Source organism: Chiloscyllium plagiosum, chromosome 5, assembly GCF_004010195.1.
Source record: "Chiloscyllium plagiosum isolate BGI_BamShark_2017 chromosome 5, ASM401019v2, whole genome shotgun sequence".
In the NCBI taxonomy this organism is placed as follows: domain Eukaryota; kingdom Metazoa; phylum Chordata; class Chondrichthyes; order Orectolobiformes; family Hemiscylliidae; genus Chiloscyllium; species Chiloscyllium plagiosum.
Window position 1 is genome coordinate 83,578,711 of NC_057714.1, and position 22,207 is coordinate 83,600,917.

General features: G+C 39.2%; 1 protein-coding gene across 8 annotated transcripts in view; it reads right to left on the minus strand.

Annotated features, from left to right (window-relative positions):
- odad2 (outer dynein arm docking complex subunit 2) overlaps positions 1-22,207 on the minus strand; it is a 380,688-nt gene that overhangs the window by 155,168 nt on the left and 203,313 nt on the right. For all 8 annotated transcript variants that reach the window (XM_043690495.1, XM_043690491.1, XM_043690492.1 and 5 more), the window contains 2 exons: positions 19,639-19,749; positions 17,764-17,918 (listed from right to left, as the gene is read on the minus strand). In XM_043690495.1, the coding sequence (XP_043546430.1) occupies positions 17,764-17,918; positions 19,639-19,749 (266 nt within the window). The remainder of the gene's footprint in view (positions 1-17,763; positions 17,919-19,638; positions 19,750-22,207) is intronic.

Sequence of the window (22,207 nt, forward strand, 5' to 3'; positions counted from 1 at the left end):
TCCCTAGGACCTTACCATTAAGTGTATAAGTCCTGCTAAGATTTACTTTCCCAAAATGCAGCACCTCGCATTTATCTGAATTAAACTCCATCTGCCACTTCTCATCCCATTGGCCCATCTGGTCAAGATCCTGTTGTAATCTGAGGTAACCTTCTTTGCTGTCCACTACACCTCCAATTTTGGTGTCATCTGAAAACCTACATCTTAGCTATATCTATCCTGTCACGTCTTGTAAGAATTTTATATCTTTCATCAAGATCACCTGGCCATCTTTAAGATTCTAGAGAGTACAGACCCAACTTCTCAATGTCGCCACACAAGAAAATCCTAAAATCTCAGTGATTCACCTGGTGAACCTTTCTTGCACTCCTTAGATGATAAGTATATTGGTCCTTTGATAAGGATATGAATCTGTGCACAATACTACGTGAGGTCTCACCAAGGCTCCATATAACTGCAGCAAAGACATCTTTAATTCTGTATTTAAGTCACTTCAAAATGAATGCTGACGTATGGTTTGCCTTAGTCATTACTTGCTGCTCTAGCATAATGACGTTTAGTAATTCATAGACAAGGACACATGGATCCTTGTGGACCACCATACTTCATCATTTAAAAAATATTCTACTTCTCATTTTTTCTACTGAAGTGAATAATTTTCCTGTTATTCACATTATACAGCAAACTTTGTTTTGACTAGCTTCTTATGAATTACCATGCTCGATAAACTGGCAAAAATTATATACCTCAAATACTGGAAGTTTACTGTATCTTCGTGATATTTGTGAAGTCCAATTAGTCAGTTGAGGGTGCGAGTGAGAAGGCTGTTTGTCTGCAAATTTTATTTAAGGCAATATTGCATTATTACTTCAGCACTTCATGCTGTAAATAAAAGACAGCAATGATATGTGAGCCCCCTGCATTATGTTTCTATTACATAGTGTGTGTTTTTATATTGATTATGTAGACGCCTTGATCAACTGGAATGTTTGATCAACCAGCACTCGCCTGGTCTCATGGATGCCGGTTAATAAAAAGTTTGCAGTATTCCATCTATCATGTTTTAGCCCTTGCATTTTGCCTGTCCAAGTTCTCTTGAAACTTCCTTGGACTCTGCTAACTTCTGAAATTCCTACCCAGTTTGGAGTCATCAAACAATTTGGAAATCATCCTCACATTACAATTCATACCTCACAACCAAATCATTTATATAAATTGTGATCAGCACTGACACTTCTGGTATCCGACTGGTAACATACTGCCATCCTGAGAATGATCAGTTCAATTCTACTCTTTACTTTCTATCTATTAATCAATTCTCAGTAGTGGTAGATTTCACCCGATCCCATGCTCTCTAATTTTATTTACTCACTTTCTACGTGGAATCTTGTCAAACGTATTCTGAAAATCCAAATATACTACCATCCAACATTCTCCTTGTCTATACTACAAGTGATATCCTCAAAAAATTACAACAAAATTTATCAAAACATGATTCCTCTTTCATAAATTCATGTTGATGGTGTCCAATTTTGACATTCTCTTCTGTTTAGTTATGACATCCATTCAAATAATTAGAATATTTTCCCTACTAATGAAATCAAACTATTGATCTCAACTCCTCCCTTATTAAATAACCAGATTATATTTGCTACTCTCCAGTCAGCAGGAACCTTTGAGAATCAAGAGAAAAACTTTGTTAATAATGTAACAACTGTTATCAAGGTGATTATAAAACACATAAAACATAAAAGATTCTAATAAAAATACTGTTATTGTGAATAAGACAGTATTACAAGCTTTTAAACTCAGAAGTTTGCTCTTGAACTGTGCTAAAGATCACTGAATAAGTTGAGAAGAAAGATAATTTCCAAAACCCCTATATCAATTATTACTGCATTTATAGTGAAGTATGCCTTTGCAAATATTTCCCACTCTAATCATACCCCATCAAGGTGAGCAGTATAGTGCTTTAAGGGTCATAGAGTCATAGAGTATGGAAACAGACCCTTTGCTTCAACTCATCCATGTTGACTGGATATCCAAAAGTAATCTAGTCCCATTTGTCAGCATTTGGCTCATATCCCTCTAAACCCTTCCTTTTCAGATTCTCATCCAGATTCTGTTTAAATGTTGCAATTGTACCAACCTCCACCACTTTCTCTGGCAGCTCAATCCATACACACACAATCCTCTATGTGAAAATATTGCCCCTTCGATCCCTTTCAAATTTTTTCGCTTCTCACCCTAAACCTATGCCCTCTAGTTTTGGACTCTGTCACCCTTATGTCCCTCATGATTTTATAAACCTCTATAAGGTCACCCCTCCGCCTCCAATACTTCCGGGAAAATAGCTTCAACCTATTCAGCCTCTCCCTATAGCTCAAACCCTTCAAACCTGGCAACATCCTTATAAATCTTTTCACAACATCCTTCCCGTAGCAGGGAGACCATAACTGAACACACTATTTCAAAACTGGCCTAATCAATGTCCTGTACAGCCACAGCATGACCTCCTAACTCCTATATTTAGTGCTTTGACCAAAAAAGGAAAGCATACTAAAAACCTTCTTCTCTATCCTATCTGCCTGCGACTCCACTTTCAAGGAACTATGAACCTGTACACCAAGGTCTCGTTGTTCAGCAACACTCCCCAGGACCTTAATGTTCAGTGTATAAGTCCTGCCCTGATTTGCCTTTCCAGAATGCAGCACCTCACATTTCTCTAAATTAAACTTCATCTGCCACTCCTCGTCCTATTGGCCCATCTGATCAAGGTCCTGTTGTACATTGTGGTAACCTTCTTTGCTGTCCACTACACCTCCAATTTTGACGTTATCTACAAACTTCCTAACAACATCTCGTTTGTTCACATCCAAATCATTTATATAAATGACGAAAAGCAGTGGATCCACAGTGATCCTTGTGGCACACTACTGGTCACAGGCCTCCAGTCTGAAAAGCAACTCTCCACCACCACCCTCTGTCTTCTACCTACAAGCCTGTTCTATAGACAATAAACAATAGATAATAGGTATAGGAGTCGGTCATTCAGCCCTTCGAACCAGCACCACCATTCATTATGATCATGGCTGCTCATCCACAATCAGTACCCTATTCCTGCCTTACCTGCATAATCCTTGATTCCACTGCCTTTAAGAGCTCTATCTATCTCTTCCTTGAAAGTATCCAGAGACTTGGCCTCCACTGCCTTCTGCGGCAGAGCATTCCATATATCCACCACTCTCTGGGTGAAGAAGTTTCTCCTCAACTCTGTTCTAAATGGTCTACCCCTTATTTTTAAACTGTGTCCTCTGGTTCTGTATCCTAATGGCTAGTTCTCCCTGTATTCCAAGTGATCTAATCTTGCTAACTAGTCTACCATGAGGAATCTTGTTGAACACCTTACTGAAATCCATATAGAACACATCTACCACTCTCTCCTCATCATTCCTCTTCATTATTTAAGTTTTATCTTTCTCAGTTCACAGTTTGTCTATCTGTATAGCAGTGAATCCCCAAAACTTTTAGCAATTTAACTCCTCTAGTTCCTAGTTAATTGTGAACAAAATTTTGAAACAAGATTTGTTTCAAAATAAAGACAAAATAGTTGTCTTTAATAGAAGTCTGAATTGCATGAACATGCTTGGTCCAAATATCATACGCTATCGAATATACTTGATCTTTACTTGTCTTCTGCAACTCCAGAAGGGACCAATTCGTAACAAGCTGAAATTCCTTCAAGTCTGCACTTATATGTTCACCAAACAGCAATTCTAAAAATGCTCCATAGCTGTCCCTGTCATACATTATAATCAAGAAAACAACAAGAAATCAAATAACATAACTCTAAATGTGATTGTGTTACCACAAAAATATATTTCCTTAATGGTTGATTGTTACTTTTAATTTTTCATAGCCTTATCTTTATATCCAGTTGAATGTATAAGCTTTTCAACACAGGATTAGTATTGTGCTCTTGGTCTCACATTACATGAGAAAATAAATATGTAATTAGATGTATAGGACAGCCTTAACAAAAGTTAAAGAAATGGTAAAAATCTACAGTGCAATCACAACTTGACAAGTTTACATAAGCAGTTTCCATCATAAATCCATAAACAATTATATAGGGATATTTGGAGTTTCCCACCATACCCTGCTTATGTTAAAAGTTGTAAATATCAGTACAAAGAAGTATTAAACCAGACATAGCGTAAGACGAAATTAGACTATTCCGAATTTATTATAAGTCAGGCTGAAAATACAATGGTTTGGCTATCGATAATTACAATATCATAGACAGCATAAGGATGATAGCGTATGGTTTCTAGCTTGGTTATTCTGGATGACAGTTCCTTTCAGTTCCATAGATGGCTTCCCTCACGAAAGGCTAGACAGATGCTATGTTAGTATATATATGTTATACCAATTAAATAAAATTTACAAGGAGCACACAGGCCAGTTTTATTTTGTAATTTCCACTTCTGTCTCTTCTCTAGATGTGATTTTAAAAACTAGTGATAACTGAAGACAGTTTCAAAAAGGCTATCAACTGAAAAACAGCCCTGAACAATGAAAAAGATTGAGAGCTGAAACTTACGTTTTTTGGCTAAGTGTCAATTTCATAAATTTTCATGAAAGCTTTCTCTCTGTGCTGTGAGCAGGTTTTCTTACATTCTCATCTCCAACCCAACCCTATACTATTCCTTATAACTGATGCTAACTTGGTTCTCCCACTTGCCATAACGAGAAGTTCTTTACATTGCAGCTGTGCCATATTTAAAAGACTGCTGCACATTCCAATGAGTATTAGAATTCCCAAATTGCCCTGCATGGTGACTGATTTTCAACAATTTCAAGTCTAACAACTTGAAATTGGTGCCATGGTTAGCTGAAAGGGATCTGGAGGTTTGGGTGGATGGGGTGGTGCTGGTAAGGGCTGTCCGCTTTGCTCCTGACTCGCAGTTGAGGCCATAACACAAGACCCTGCCAACCTGTCTGAGGTTGCGAAGTGGGTCAGAGAGATCTCCACTGTTTGAAAGAATGTACAGCAGTGCAGGAATAAAGTCAATAACGTCTCTGCTTCACCAATGTAAGTGCCATTATCTGTTCCCTGCTTCATTATACTCACTCCATCTCTGCTACTGCACCCATCTCCCGCTCAAGCTGTACCACTCTGACCATTGTAACACCTTCCCTCACTCATCTTTCCAAACCCCCCACACTACTTTTATTCCTGCATGATCTTTGTGCTCCTACGCACACACTTGGGACACCTCATCCAACTTTAACCAGCGTGCACCACTAAACTACTAAAAGCTGCAGCACCCATTGTCACCACAATCAATCTTTGTCTCTTTACAGGAAAAAAACAGCCTACAATAGGGTCAAATAAACCAGGACAGATGTCCAACATTTGCCTTCTCATCTTCTATGAGCAGAGGATCCTGGTTCCTCAGAAGAAGACAACAACTGGTCCTGGGAATGCTGAGACATCCATTCCCGACCAACTGAACAAGTACCATTCGCCATTCAAAAGCAACTCTCAAATTAAGCCCACTGTCAATGTCATTCATCCCACAAAACATAAGCCTTGACTGCGACACCTTCTTTATTTTTCGTTTTGCATGTGCCAGTGGAATGTCCACAGTATCATTGGTCAAGGGGACACCACACAAGAAACACTAACCAGCTCTTCTGAAGAAAAGAGTTCAGAGGTTTCAGGGGAAATACAAGCAAGTCTGCCTCTGCAATCTGCACCAACTCATAAATACCAGCTCAGTGAGAACATTTGTTAAAGTCAGGAGCATCAGCTGGTGAACACATCACAGTGACATATGCATGGCTGCCCTCCCGTCCCCTCTCCCCCCCACTCCGCTCAGAAGCACTCAGGTCATGGTGTACAGAGGACTGCCAGAGACTAGGTACCTGCTCTGTCCCCGGCGGTGTTGGCAATAGGGACTTCATGACATACTCAAAGAGACACACGAGCACCTGGCAGGAGACAATGGCCCTCATACAGCATAGAATGCTATAGCAATGCTATAGGGATGCTGCTGCCTAAAGCATGTGGTCATCTGAATACCTCCATGGACGAGATGCCAGCTTCCATGGAAAGCCTAATCCAGCAGTCTCAGAGTCTACTGGATATGTGAACTGAACAGGTCCATCGCTGTGGCCACTGGTCCTCAATCAAAGGCAAGGTAGAAAGGTAACAGGGAACTTTGACCTTGTTCTATGTGCTCCTTCCTCACAAGGAAGCAGGATGATGCCAGTAGGCTCCCAGCTGCAGGAAGAACAACACAGAGGCACCCATAAGTTTCCTCTTAGGACACTCCAGAGGGAACAGTGCCTTCCACCTTTACCCTGCTTGCCATCCACAGATCTATGGGAGTTTAAAATTAGAGGGTGCACTTGCCTCTGGCAAGGACATATCATTTGTCTAAACCTTCTAAAAACAAACACCCCCGGGCACCTGACAAAATCTCCAAGGCCAATGGTTTCCAGTGGAATGCGGGTTTCCTCCATCCCAGCTGTGAAACCTGGGACTGCACTGAGGAGTAGTGGGAGGGAAAGAGAAACGACAAACAGCAGAGGTAACATTGTACTATATATTAATGCTAACAAATATATGCATGGTTCTACATAATTTGCTTGCTTGAGTCATTGTGTAGCCCCTACTGTTACTATCATACAATAAGGCCAGCCATCATGTTCCATACAGACTAATATCTGACTTGACAAGCTGCTGAACTATTTGTAGTTGGAAGTGACACCAGTAAAGAGGCATCACATCTATGTGGACATACATGCTTTGCATCACAAACCTCAGTGAGCAAAAGCATTGATCTTGCATGAAATGGTCAGCAATATTTGCAAAACAGAGATGGAATGCACACAGTAAGCTGATGAATAAGGGATTGGGGCAGGAGGGATCCCTGAGATGCAGTTGGCTGTGTGTCCCTGTGTACAAAGTGTCCCTAGAATGCTAATTGCTGGTATGCCCCGAAGTGTAGCTTTAAAGTGAAGAGTCCTGCAAATATACCAACCATAAGGGTTCTGAGAGAATGGCAGTTGTCGGATACCAACTTCCATGGACATGAAGCTTGTACAGACGCTGCCAATGAAGTGTATCCTGAGATACTGTTGCCAGGTGTCAAAGATGGAGGTCTGGAGGAATAAATGGTGAGACAAAGTTGCTAGGTACTTGCTCTGACTTTCTACCTGAGAAATTCTCAGTCTTGGTTATTCATGATGGGTAGCAAGATAAGAGGACGAGTAATAATAAGGTAAGTTTTGCAGTTAATAACAAGCAATAATCCCCCTTAATAGACATCGCCCTGCTGTCTAGCAAGAATCTTGTCTTGAGGCCCGGAACTCTGTTGAAAAATGCAACTAGTTGCTCCTGACATTGAGACAGTTCTTACTGGACATCTTGTATAGAATCATAGAATCACACAGTACAGAAGAGGCCCTTCTGAAGAAGGGTCACTGGACCCAAAATGTTAATTCTGCTCTCTTTCCACAAATGCTGCCAGATCTGCTAAGCTTTTCCAGAAATTTCTGTTTTTGGTTTTGATTTCCAACATTTGCAGTGCTTTGCTTTATTTCCTTCGGCCCATCAAATCTGTACCGCCAAAATTATCGCAGAGTTTTTGCCATGACCCATGTTTTTCAGGCCCCATAAGATTTCACCTAGTAGTTACCCTGAAAGTGCAGAGGGGCCTCAACTAATCTTATGATACCAACTTTCTGAAATCTAAGAACTTTCGCACATTTCTTGCAAAGAAATTGTAACCTGTCTTGGATACATATTCTCCCACAGATTACAGGGGTATTCTATTTTCTCCCCCTCACCACTCAATGATTTTTAAAATTCCTTTCCCTGTCATTCCTCCTCAGTTTTCTTGTCCACCTACTCAGTTCACTTTGGCATCCTTCTCCCTTCTGAATTTATTCATCCCCAGGTTCACAATGATATAAATTCTGCTCTTATCTCAGTTGATTTTCATTCCCTCTTTCTCCCTGCAAAGCCCCTATGAACATCAATTCTAATTCATACTGACAAGGTACCTAATCTTGCAATGTCATTCAACAGAATTTCAATATTGTACAGATAGTAGAAAGTGTACATGAACTGAGAGATCTTATGACAAAGTATCAGTTGCATTGAACCTTCTGGAAGATTGTTTTACCATGAGGTCTAACAAGTTTCTTGCCATATAATACCAATCTGCAAGAGTTCCTCAGCATAGTGTTCTAGGATCAAACATCGTCAGCTTCTTCATCAATGATATTCATTCTATGATAAGGTCAAAAGTGGCAACATGTAATTGCCAGTGAACAAAGTTCAGCAGGATTTGTAAGTGCTCATATACTGAAGCAGACTGTGGCCGCATGCCAAAGATTTTCTGGACAATATGTAGGTTAATATGTGGAAGTAACATTTGTGTCATAATAATGCCCAAGTAATTATCACCTCCAACAAAATTTTGTTTCACCCTTGAACCTATGCTGTAATTGCCTTGGAAACCAATGTATAGTTCATCTTTCTCCAGTACCAACGGAGCATTGTCTCTCCATTTCTCACTGGTGGAGTAGTTAAAAGAAGAGAAAATTTATCCATCTCCTGGTAACAATTTCACCATTTCAATTCAACATTTTTTTTCACTATCACTGAATCAAAATCCTGGAACTCTCTTCTTAGCAGTACTATGGGTTATCTATACTGCATGAACTGCATCAGTTCAAGAAGCTGGTTTACAACCACCTTTTCAAAGGCAATTAAGGATGAGTAACAAATACGAGTCGAGCCAGCAATAGTTCCATCCATGATAGATTAAAAGTACTTCAAGAAACATTTAAAGGCCTTAGAAAAAGAACAAAGGAGATTTACAAGGATGTTACAAGGAATGAGGAACAAATTTAAAAACTCTCTTTTAATTTAAGTCTATTGACCTTGGAACAGAGAAGATTAAGGAGTTACAAAATGGAACATTTTCAAAATGATGAGAGATTTTGTTAGAGAATATGGAAAAAATTACAGTTTGTGATGATTGGGTCAGTAATTGAAGGCCACAGATTAAAATAATTGGCAAAAGGACTGGAGGTGCAATGAGGAGAAATGTTCTCACTCATTTATTTTGAAAGTTCTACCTCAGAAAATGAAGGAAGTCACAAAGTCATAGAGATGTACAGTTTTGGTCCAACTCCAGCATTTGGACCGTATCCTTCTAAACCCTTCCCATGCATATACCCATCCAAATGCCTTTTAAATGTTGTAATTGTACCAGCCTCCACTATTTCCTCTGGCAGCTCATTCCGCACAAGCATCGCCCTCTGCGTGCCTTTAGGTCTGTTTTAAATCTTTCCCCTCTCACTTAAACGTATGCCCTCTAGTTTTGGACTGGCATATCCAGGAGAAAAGATCTTGGCTCTACAACTTATCCATGCCCCCCAAGATTTTATAAGCATCTATAAGGTCACCCCTCAGCCTTCTGATGCTCCAGGGAAAACAGCCCCAGCCTACTCAGCCTTTTCCTATAGCTCAAATCCTCCACCCCTGGCAATATCCTTGTAACTCTTTTCTGAACGCCTTCAACTTTATCTTTCCTATAGCAGGGTGTTACGAATTTGGAAGAGTGTTTGTTCACTTTAAGACAGAAAGTGTTTTCTGAATTTTAAAGTAAATTTAAAGTGTAGCTACAGCTGGCAAAACAGAACAGCTAAGAAACAGGCTGTTCCGAAACAGATACATGCAGCAAATGCAGCAGAGCAACTACCGTAGAGTCAGAGAACTAACTGCCCATCTAACATCTTGCTCTCAAAGAGAGACGAGCGCACTCTCTATCAAAAGGTACCTTTTCCTGTAAAAATACTCGCATTAAAAAAGAAGACTGAGGGAGATCAGCAAATGAACGACTGAAGACAGCGGAGAAGAGAGAGAGTGTGTGGAATTGAGATTAAGTTAATGTAATTTTTAATAATTGTGTTATTGGAGCAGCATTTTTATAGAGTTGGGGTTTGATAGTAATTAGTTAAGAAAAAGAGTATTCAGAGTTTGTTAATAATTTTGCGTGGTATTCACTATTAGGAAAATAAATTGTTATTTTTCTTTAAAGGTGGAAATTAGGAGTTCTTTTTCACTCACTCACACTTTTAACAGATTACGAGGCCAGGCGAGCTTTTCTGGAAGCTTGGTTTTAATTAACAGAGGGGTTTGACCTCCATGTCTAAACAAAAGGGAAACCAGAAATTGAATGCACTATTCCAAAAGTGGACTAACCAATGTCCTGTACAGCCACAACATGACCTCCCAACTCCTATACACAATACATTGTCCAATAAAGGCAAGCATACTAACCAGCATTTTTTACTATCCTGTATACCTCTGACTCCACTTTCAAGGAACTAATAACCTGCACTCCAAGGTTTCTTTGATCGGTAACACTCCCCAGGACTTTACCATTAAGTGTATAAGACCTGCCCTGATTTGCCTTTCCAAAATGCAGCATCTCACAGTTATCTAAGTTAAACTCCATCTGCCAGTCCTCAGCCCATTGAACCATCTGTTCAAGGTCTCATTGTATTCCGAGCTAATCTTCTTGGCTGTCCACTACACTCCCAACTTCAGTGTAATCTGCAAGCTTACTAGCCATACCTCTGATATTCACAACCAAATCATTTATAAAAATCATAAAAACCAGTGGGCCCAGCTTTGATCCTTGCGGCACATCGCTGGTCGAAGGCCTCCAGTCCAAAAAGGAACCCCCACCACTAGCCTCTGTCTCCTACCTTCGAGCCAGTTATGTATCCAAATAGCTAGCTCTCCCTGTATTCCATGTGATCTAACCTTGATTCCATGGGTAATATTAACAATGAGTTAGATGGATGACAAAATTAGAGGGTTATGGGGAAAAAAAGCATGATTGTAAGAATGAGCACGTTTGTTCTTTCAAATCATCACCATATCTACAACAGATCAAATGGATTCCATCCATTTATGCATTTGGTCTTCTAAAGTTGCATCAGCATTTGACAGAGAATATAGCAAGGCTGTCATTATAGCAATTTAAAGTCATCAGTCTTTGTAGTTGTTCACTGGATACCTCCTCAACTGCACCAACTGCGACCTACCAAGTCACCAAGACAAGTCTGTCGTAGGTACATCCAGGATGCAACAGTTTACAACAAGTCCCTCACTGCTGTAAGTTCCAGAATCCACTGGGTTAGATGCATATCAAGAGTCCCAACATGAACATCTGCAGCACTCCAGCAGCTTTGCTGAGGGCACTAGTGGAACATAGTAAAACCTTGGTCTAAGAAACTTCTTAGGTTAGCAATTACAGAATTAGTTTGTGGCCAGGGTCAACAGTGTGAAACTGTAAGGGATGTAGGTTTGGCGATTCAGAAGATAGCAAAGGTAATCCCTCAGCCTTGCAATTGTGCAACAGGTTTAATGTTTTTTCAGATTGTGTGGATCAGAGCAATGACTGGAGGGAGGATGAGGTGCAGGGATCATTCAAATGGGAATAAAAAGGAATGTACTTGAAGCATGGGACAATATAGTTAGCGGATGAAGACTATTCTTTTCAGTTGAGGGCACAAGTCTCAAAGAATGTGTTATTTGACTGGTACCAGATTTAAAGACATCTCTTCAATTCTGGAAGAACACAGCAAGCCAGGCAACATCAGGAGGTAGAGAAGTCAATGTTTCGATATAATTGTTCTTCAGGACTAGATTGGGGTAGAAGGAACTGCAGATAAAGAGAAAGAGGAGTGTGGGGAAGGGAGAGTAGCAGAATGGTGAGGTAGTCAACCCAACCCACCCACTCTCTCTTTATCTGTAGCTCCCACTACCCCCGCATCTAGTCATGAAGAACAGTAATACCTGAAATGTTGACTTCTCCACCTTCTGATGCTGCCTGCCTTGCTGTGTGCTTTCAGCCTCATGCTTGTCTTCTTTAGATTCCAGCATCTGCAGTCTTTATTATCTCTTCAATTCTGGCCATCTCTTTGATTCAGTTACAAAAAGGAAAGAGTTAACAAAATAAATGTTGAAGAGGTTGCAAATCTGGTTATTATGCAGGTAAAGAAAGTAGTCAAAGACGTTATTAGAATTTTATGGTTTATTGTGAGGGAATTGAATGCAGAGTAGGGAAGTTCTGCTTTTATTATACAGAACATTGATGAGGCTGCATCGGGAGTATAGTTGCATACAGTATTGGTCACTGTATTTATAGAAGAATGTCAATGCCCCAGAAGCAATTCATAGAAGGTTTACCAGACTAATACCTGAAATGTTTTCTGAAGAAAGGATGGACAGGCTCAGCCCATATCCTCTGAGTTTTGAAAAATCAGAGGTGAGTTAATTGAAACTTACAAGTTCCTGAGGGTTTTGACCAGGTAGATGTGAAAGGGTATTTCTTCTTGTGGGAGAATCTAGAACAAGAGGTCAAAATTTAAAAATAAGGAGTCACTTATTCAAAACAGAGGAAAGGAGACTTTTATTTCCTCTCAGGCACTTGAGTTTTTGGAATTCTCCTCCTCAAGAGGCAATGGGTGCAGAATCTTGAACTATTTTTCTAGCAGACGTATGACATGCTTGGCTTTATTGATCAGGGAACTGAGTACAAGAATTAGGATGTCATGTTGCAGCTTTATAAGACTATGGTTAGGCCACACTTACTGCGTTCAATTCTGGTTGCCACATTAAGGAAGGATGTGGAGGCTTTGGAGAGATGCAAAGGAGGTTCACTAGGATGCTGCCTGGATTAGAAGGCGTGAGTTATAAGGAGAAACTAGAAAAACTTGGGTTGTTTTCTCTGGAGCGGTGGCGGCTGAGGGGAGACTTGATAGAAGTCTATAAAATTATGAGATGCATTGATGGGGCTGACAGTCAGAATTTCTTTTCCCAGAGTTGAAAAGTCTAATACTAAGGGGAATGCATTTAAGATGACAGAGGGAAACTTCAAAGAAGATGAGAGGGCCAAGTTTTTTACACAGAGTGGTACGAGTCTGGAACACACTGCCAGGGATGGTGGTGGAGGTAGATATGATAAGGGTGTTTAAGGGACTTTTGGTTAAGTACATAAATATGCAAGGAATGGATGGATATGGACCAACGGCGGGCAGAAGGGATTAGTTTAATTTGGCATCATGTTCGGCACAACTTCATAGTCTTTTGATTCATTCGTGTGCTGTACTGTTCTTTGTTCTACGTAGATAGATTCTACATTATCAGGGGATGAAAGATTATTGAGATGTGCAGGAATATAGAGTTGAGGTTAAAATCAGATCAACTGTAATCTTACTGAATCGCAAAGCAGACTTGAAGTTATGAATCACCTACTCTTGTTCCTTCTTCATATATTTGCATGGAGATGAGATTGGAGTGGAAGCAGAATAAGCTGGGTGTTATCATCCACATTAATATCAAAAACATATCTGAACTAAGAAAGGGGTCCTCTTTTGGGTGTATGAGCACAATGGGCTAAACTAAAAACCAGAACCATGTAGATAATTATTTTAGGATTACAACATGAGCTAAAATTACACTGGATAAATAAGAGACTTGAATATATTCCTTAAGGGTTGGTGCAGGATAAATAGTTTTCAATTCCTGGAGCACTGGCATTAGTATTGGTAAAAGTGGGGACTGTACAACCAAGATGACTTTCACCAGAACCCCAATGGACCAGTCTACTGGCCAGTTGTATTAACTGGGATTATACAGAAGGGAATTAAACTAAATAAATGGGTGGAGGATTCACATGAAGGGAGACTTGGAAGATTAGAAAACAGTGCAAGATAGTGACATATGTAACCAGGGTGTGATAAGAAGGGGTAGAGCATACACACATAAGAGTGCACAAGAAAAACGTTAGGAGTAAAGAAAGTGGTAAAGAGAAATAGATCTAATGCTTGTCTAGCTAGTTACACCCACACCGTGAACAAATTAGAAATAAGTGAATATTATATGACAGCCATTACTGATAAATGGTTACGAAGTGAGTTCAACTGGCAACTGGATATTTTAAAATTGAATCAAATCGGAAAAGGTCGAGAGATGATTTTTGAATACAAAAAATTAATGCAGAGAAACAGGTCCTGATTGAGTGTGTAACAGACCAAGTTGTACTTCTGACTGCAGCTATGAAGTTCAACAAGATACCTGAAACTACAGTTAACTCTTGTGAAAATGAAAAGTAACTCCTTATTCCTCAAAAAAGGCAGAAAAACTTATTACTAAACTCAGGAATGCAACAGCCATACAAATTATTTTCTGGTGTAAGGCATAAACTTACACATTGAATGCCAAGATTTTATTGAATACTTTTGGTGGAGGTATATATCCATAGTTTTGTATACCAGGCACCTGAACTGTGACTTAATGTCTGTAATGGTAATGGTATGGGCAGGTTGGGAGGCAATGGCCTTGTGGTATTATCACAAGACTACTAATCCAGAAACCATAGTAATGATCTGGGAGCCAGGTTCTAATCCTGCCATGGCAGATGGTAGAATTTGAATTCAATAAAAAAGAAATCTGAAATTAAGAGTCTAATGATGACCATGAAATGAGTGTCATTTGTCAGGACAATCCCAGAAAAGGAAATCTGTCATCTTTACCTAACCTGGCCTACATGTGACACCAGATGCACAAGAATGTGGTTGACTCTTAATGGCTGTCTGAGCAATTAAGAATGGTCAGTAAATGACTGGCCGTGCCAGCAATGCCCATATCCTGTGAATGAAGAATAAAAGAAGTCCATAGTTTACCTGTAGATGGAGTTGACCACACCTGGGGAATGAATTGGCTGGAGCAAAAGTCCAATAGTCATGGAAAGGCCAAGTGAAGTCAAAGAGACAGAGTAGTTGCAGGATAAGATGCCAGGACATTTCCTGTTGTGTAATGTCTCGAATAATGGCTAAACGAATTGCATTGTTGGAAGGTTAAATGGTACCACAGTCAGATAGTTGACTATTTTCTTTGACCAATTTGAAGTAAATGTACATTAAATGTACATTAAGTGTTCACTAATAAAAGCTCAACTTAAGTAAACCAGTTCAATCAACATAAAAAGAAGTTGAAATAGAGGGACATCTGAAATACTACTATATTAAAAATAGCATTCTGTTAAGGAAGTGGAAACCTCAGACATGTCGTGCAGTGGAGTATTTATTATGAGCCATATTGTTGAGATATCTATTGTCCATCAACAGCCATCCTGTTATGTTTATAGAAAGGTTGCAAATTGAGGTGATGGCTGCATTACAGAATAAATACATCATGACAACTGCCAGGCACCTTTTAAAATTTCAAATTAATTTGATTTGTTGGAAACTAGTTGAACAATAAGAGAGGTACAAAAGTAAAACACTCTAAATGCTGGACACAGAAACAGAAGTGAACAAAGTTAGAGATAAAACACCTTCTCCCCAGCCCCACCCCCATCCCCACACACACTTAGAGAAGGTAGCAAATAAACTCTTTGTTCAACTTACTATTTCTAATTACTGTGTCGCCTTTGAGGCTTGCCTCCCTGCTGTTGAAGATTCTACCCCCTTGCCAATCTAGTTTAAATCCTCCCTTGGAGCACTAGAAAACCTGGCCACAAAGATATTGGTTCCCCTCCAGTTCAGGTGCAACCCGTCCTTCCTGAACAGTTCATCTCTGCCCAGAAAAGAACCCAATGATCTAAAAATCTGAATCTCTGCCCGCTGCACCAATTCTTTAGCTACATATTATTCTGCCAAATCCTCCTGTTCTTATTCTCACTAGCATATGGCACTGGAAGTAAGCCAGTGGTTATGCATTATATTTGAAATATCTATTTTGCCCTGTGTGATTTCAATGAAGTTTCTCAATTTATTCGGTGCTTTCTCAAATAAACTTTCACCATTTAGTCAGCCACAAGGCAGCTACTTGCATGAGTCTATGGGAGTAGTTGATGTTTTAATGACATCTCTAGAGCATTTCCACTGTCTTCCTGCTATAACCAAGTTCTGGTAGAACAACTGCTCGTGTCGCACATGTGAATAAAATGGTCCGTCCAGCGAAGCTGGTTGAGAGTAATTACCACCTTAATGTTGTCAATGTTGTTTTGGGAGAGAATACCACCTATCCTATCCACTCCACCCTCCTCCCTGACCTATCACCTTCATCCCCTCCCCCACTCATCTATTGTACTCCATGCTACTTTCTCCCCAACCCCCCCCCCCTCTCTTCTAGCTTATCTCTCCATGCTTCAGGCTCGCTGCTTTTATTCCTGATGAAGGGCTTTTGCCCGAAACGTCGATTTTGCTGCTCCTCGGATGCTGCCTGAACTGCTGTGCTCTTCCAGCACCACTAATCCAGAATCTGGTTTCCAGCATCTGCAGTCATTGTTTTTACCTTGGGAGAGAATACTTCCATTCGACCACATTATTTGTCAATAAACTTGGAGCATTTCATGAAGGTACTTCTAGAGTACTTTGAGGTGCATATTGTAGGTTGTCAACCTCTCTGGATCATATATGAGCATGAAGATCACTGATACCCCATAAGCAATGAAATTAATAACAGGTCTGAAATTCTGGCCCTCAAATATTCTATTCCTCTGCAATTCAAAAGTTGACTTGATACATTTGAGATGAGATAAATATGGAAAATTGGATTTTTCACTAAATACCCAGAAACTAATCTTGCTTTCCAACCAGCTCCTACAGCAAAAATCTCCCTCCGTTGATTAATATCAATATAAAAATACTTCACATTTTCCATGGAAGGTTTCTCTTGACAAAGATAGAAATGGATAAAGCCTTCTGAGAATATTTGAAGCAAAGAATGTTAGAAAGCAGTGCTATGTTAGCTGAAAACTCTCCTGGCACACCATTAAAATAGTTCATAAATACTGATTCAGTCGTGGTAAATGTCTCTCTAAATACTGCTTCAGTGACTCCAAAAGACCAACCATTCTAGGTTTGATTGTCTGGTTAGGTAAGCAATCTTCTGTTAAATTGGAATCCTAATTGTATCATGAGACTCTACCTTACATGTAGTCAAGAGGCCCATGTCTGACGTAAGTGGGCTCTTCAGTCAATTAAAATAATTTCACGATTAAATGAGGACCAAAGGTAATACTATATAAATAGAAGGATAAGCACTCCACAGTGATTTTTACTGATGACTTACCCAGCATTGCCATGGGACAGAGTTAAGTTACCTTTCACAGTATATGTCCTCTCAACAGGGAAAACTCTTAACTTCTTCATTAACATATTCTTATTGGCCAATAAAAATGCATTATTTTACTCAGCATACTATTCTTGCATTAGTAATGTAAAAGAATATTTATCTTTTTTGCTATAGCAAAAATAAATAATAAATTAAATAAAGGGCGACCCCCCCCCCCGGTTTCTGCAGTTTTGGTTACCCATGGTTTACATATTATAGGGATCATTCCAGAACCAGGGACCAGAAGGCTGCTGGAAAGGTACGTTTCCCATTTAAATGAATAGGTTCGCATCTACCCACGGTTTCGGGCTTCTGCGACATGTATTGGAATGTATCTCCCTCAGGTATGGGGGGACTAACTGTACAGGTATCCAATTAAGGCAAAGGTTAATGTAATTTCTCTCCTCGCCTTATTTCTCAGTGTTATTTGAGGTATATAACCTGCAAAGTGTTGTAACTGATAATTCTAAAGTAAATGTATTTATCTGATTGAAACAGATTCATTCTGGAATTGAAGCTCCTCATACACTTTTAATCAATACCTTTCTACATTCTCCATGCTGATGGCACATTTCCAGACAGCTCCCGTAGCTGCTGCTAATAATTGCTTGTTATCAGACTTGCTGACAAGCTTGACTAGTGGTCCCAATCCAAAATGAGTTCTTACAAGATTACGTGTTTCCTCATCCTCCGCACACTATGAATGGAAAGCACAAAATTGTATGAAGAATACAAAATCAAACAGAACTATACCCAAAACTCATTCAATACCTCGTGCAATTTCTCTGTTAAAACATAAGTAAAATTATATTTTTCCCTCAGTAAGGATTTATGAAGAAGAAGAATATGAGCACTTCAGTGGGGACAAGGTGCAATTCATTTTTTATTTGCTCATGGGATGTGGGTTTCACTGGTTAGGCCAGCATTTATTGCCCATCCTGAAAAAAGTATTGTGGAGAACGTTTTTAAAAATGTTTGGCGATTGAAGTTACTTTGTTCTCTATTTTTAGTGCAATGATTAACATATTGTATCAAATTCCTCCATGCATTATTTTAATGAAGCCATTAATCTGTTCATCCTAAAATTAAATAGTGGAATTTCAATTCCCATGAATTAATTTTTTTTATTTCACACAAGTCTCAAACAGGAAATAATTTCATGCTCAGAAAATATTCAAATTACAGACTGAATTATATGAGGCGCCGAATTCCCCACAACAGTGCTCCAGGCTAAAAATTCAAGGAGGAACTGTCTGAGGGGAGTATTTTAAGAGTCAATTGGCTGTTAATAGTTTGGAAGTGGGATTTTTATCCTTCAGGAACAGAAAGTCCTGCCTCAGAGAAGTGCTGGCCAATCAAATGCTGGCAACACTCCAGTACTTGAGGACAGAGGCATATGGTAATTTTGGAGGATCTTAAAGTCAAAATCCATAGCTCCCTGGAAGTGGCAACACAAGTGGATAAATGGTAAAGGCAACGTATGGCATGCTAGCCCTCATCAGTCAAGCATTGAGTTTAAAAGTTAGCAAGTCACGTTGCAACTGTATAAAACTTTAGTTAGGCCACATTTGGAGTATTGTGAGCCATTCTGGTTGCTGCACAATAGGAAGGATGTCAAAGAATCAGAGATCCATAGCATGGAATCAGGCCCCTCAGTCCAACTTACCTACGCCACCCAATTTTCACAATTAAACTATTCCCATTTGCCTCCATACCTATTCCATCCATGTCTAAATTTTTCTTAAAATACAAAATTGTACTCACTTTCACCACTACATCTGGCAGATACTCACCACCTTCTGTGTAAAAAAATTGTCCTTCAGGATCTTTTGTATTTTTTCTCTCTCACCTTAAACTTATGCCCTCTAGTTTTAGACTCCCTTACTATAGGAACAGCTGTTGGCTATCCACCTTATTTATGCCTCTCATGATTTTACAGGCCTCGATAAGGTTACCTCTCCAACTTCTACACTGCAGGGAAAAAAGTCCCAGCCGATCCAGCCTTTCCTTATAACTCAAATCTTCCAGACCAGGTATTGACATTAAGTGTTTTGAAAGTTTTTATTTTCAGTTTGAATCAGAAGATTTTGAATGTCAATAATATTGCATTGAGGCTCCATGCCAAGCAAGTCCAATGCAAGGACATCTGGAAGAGCAGAACTGTGTATCAGGAGCACTACACTGGGTAATGGCCAGTGAGGGAGGGAGCTGCTTTAAATTTTAAATGAATTTCCCTGTATTTGCCCCCTGCACAGATGTCCCAATGCCATTTCTATTCTGTGCCTATTGTCCCTAGTGTTTGGAAAATAACAGTATTCCACTTTCAAAAATCAGCTTTATATAAATAAAGTTTGAAATATTATTAGGAAAATATATTGTAAAAGTCAGAAAACTAAAGAGTAGTCTTGTATCTGTACCTTGAAAATGGCACGAGCACAATGCATCTGAAGCTCCTCACTTTCACTGCTCAGATTTCTTACCAGATTCTTCACCATATTTTCTGTTCGAATGGCCAACCTGTAACTTGGCTGAGAAATCAATGAAGAAACATTTATTAATGAGTTCAAGACAATAGTAAATCCAATCTTTATATATGGAATTTAGAAGACCTCAGAGCTTTTTTACTGTTTCTGAAGTGTCAAGAACAATTGAAATATATAAGCAGTGTGAAATGTTATGAGAATTTGGCAAGTGATTAAATCATTCCTTCTCTGAAGTACTTTTATGCATGACAAGTGTTCATGAAAAATTAGAAAAAAATGGAAACTCAAGCTCATTAGTCAGGAGGTAATGGATCCACAATATGGAATTTGGAGAACAAAATTATTCCAATATGTAGAAAACAGCAAGATATGGAAATTTCAAGCAATTAGTGTCTGGGTGAATACAATCAGTAGGGCTATACAGAGGGCTTTAAACTAATAACTAGACAGAGGACTGAGGGTTTGTAGGAGGAAATATGTAGGCTTACAAAGCAAAATAATATGGTGGCACTGCAGAGCAACTATTTTGACAATGATACCAAACATTGGATAAGAAGGGTTAAAGTGTACAAGTATAAAAAAAGCAGCAACTAGGGTTAAAGGTGAAGGTGGGCCGGGGATGGGTGGGGGGCGGTGGAATATGGGGATGATGGCAATAAGGTAAACTTAGTAGTGCTTTATTTAATTGCACAGGGTGTTCAGAATTAATGGTACCAATAGAGCTCAATGGGTAAGATCTTACAGTCATTACAGTAACATGGTTACAAGCAGATCAAAGCCGGGAACTAAGTATTCAGAGTATTGAGAGGCCAGCCAAGAAGGAAAAGGTCATGAGGTAGCCTTGGTAGTGCAGGATGGAATAAGTATGATAGCAAGGAATATGATCAGATGATGTAGGATCCATATAGGCGGAGGGAAGAAGTAACAAATGCAAGAAGACACTGGTGCGAGTAGCCGAGAGGACTGGCAACAACAGGGCAGAAAATTAATTAGGTCAAAATTAAGACATTAAAAAGGGCAGAACAATCATGGTGGTGACATTAATCTTCTCGTAGATTGAGAAAAACCAAACTGGAAAAGATAACCATGAAGAAGAATTCAATAAGTTTATTTGGGACAGACTCCTAGAATAATATGTAGTGAATCTAATCAGGGATCAGATTAACTTGGATCTGGTTATGTGTAATAAGGCAGTTTTAATAAATAACTTCAAAGTTCCCCTCTGGTAAAGTAACAATAACAGGGTAGAATTTAGCATTCAGTTTGAGAGTAACAAATTTGGGTTAGAAACAACTGTGTTAAACTTAAATAAGGGTAATTACATAGGGCTGAGGGGAGAGTTAGCTGGAATGGACTGGGAAAGTGATTTTGCAGAAAATACGGTTGCAGAACAACAGCAGATGTTTAAGAAAATAGTTCATGATTCACAGCAAAGATATATCCCAGTGAGGAAGAGGATTCAAGAAAGGGGATAAGCCAACCATGATTAACCAAGGATAGTATCAAATTAAAACATATAATGTGGCAAAGATTGGTGATAAGCCTGAAGACTGTGAAAGCTTTAAAAGCCAACAAAAGATAATCAAAAAAGGAAGAAAACAGACTGAGAGCAACTATCAAGTAATATAATACACAAAAGTAGAGTTTGTTGAAATAAATGAAAAGGAAGACAGAATCCAAAGTGAACACAGGCCACGGAAATAATCATGGGAAACCAAGAAATGGCTGAGGATTTGAATATGTACTTTATATCATTCTTCATGGTAGAGAACACTAATAGCACACAAAAATACTAAATAATCAAGGTCAGGGCTAGAAATAAACATAATTACCACAACTAGAAAAACAATTTAGGAAATTAATGAGGCTAAAGACTGGTACATTTCCAGGTCATCCTAGGATTTTAAAGAAAGTAGCAACTGAGAAAGTGGATACACTGGTAGTAATCCTCCCAGGATGCTTAGATTTTGAGGAGTAGAAAACTGCCAATGAAACACTCATGTTCAAGAGGGAGGGAGACTATAAATTAGTAAAAAAGGCCATTTAGCTTAACATGTGACATTCGGAAAATGTTGAATCGGTTATAAAGGATGCAATTGTAGATATTTAGAAATACATACTTTAATCAAACAGAGTCATCATTACCTCAAAAGGGGAAATTATGCCTGAAAAATTTATTAGAGTTCTTTGAATATGTAACTAAACAGGATAGATAAAAGGGAACCAGTAGTTGTCATATATTTTGATTTACAAAAGGCATTTGGTGAGGTACCAGATATGAGGCTACCTAGTAAAATATGAGCCCATGAAGTTGAGGGGATTAGATTAGCATGGATAGAGGATTGACTAACTAATGTAAAGTTGAGTTAGGACAACAACCTGTAACTAATGGAGTGCCAAAGCAATAACTTCTGGGGCCACAATTATTTGCAGCCTCCCATAGTCCTGCATCCGCTGTCCTATTCAGCCTGCTTCTACCTTCTTCCCAAAATCCACAAAAGAA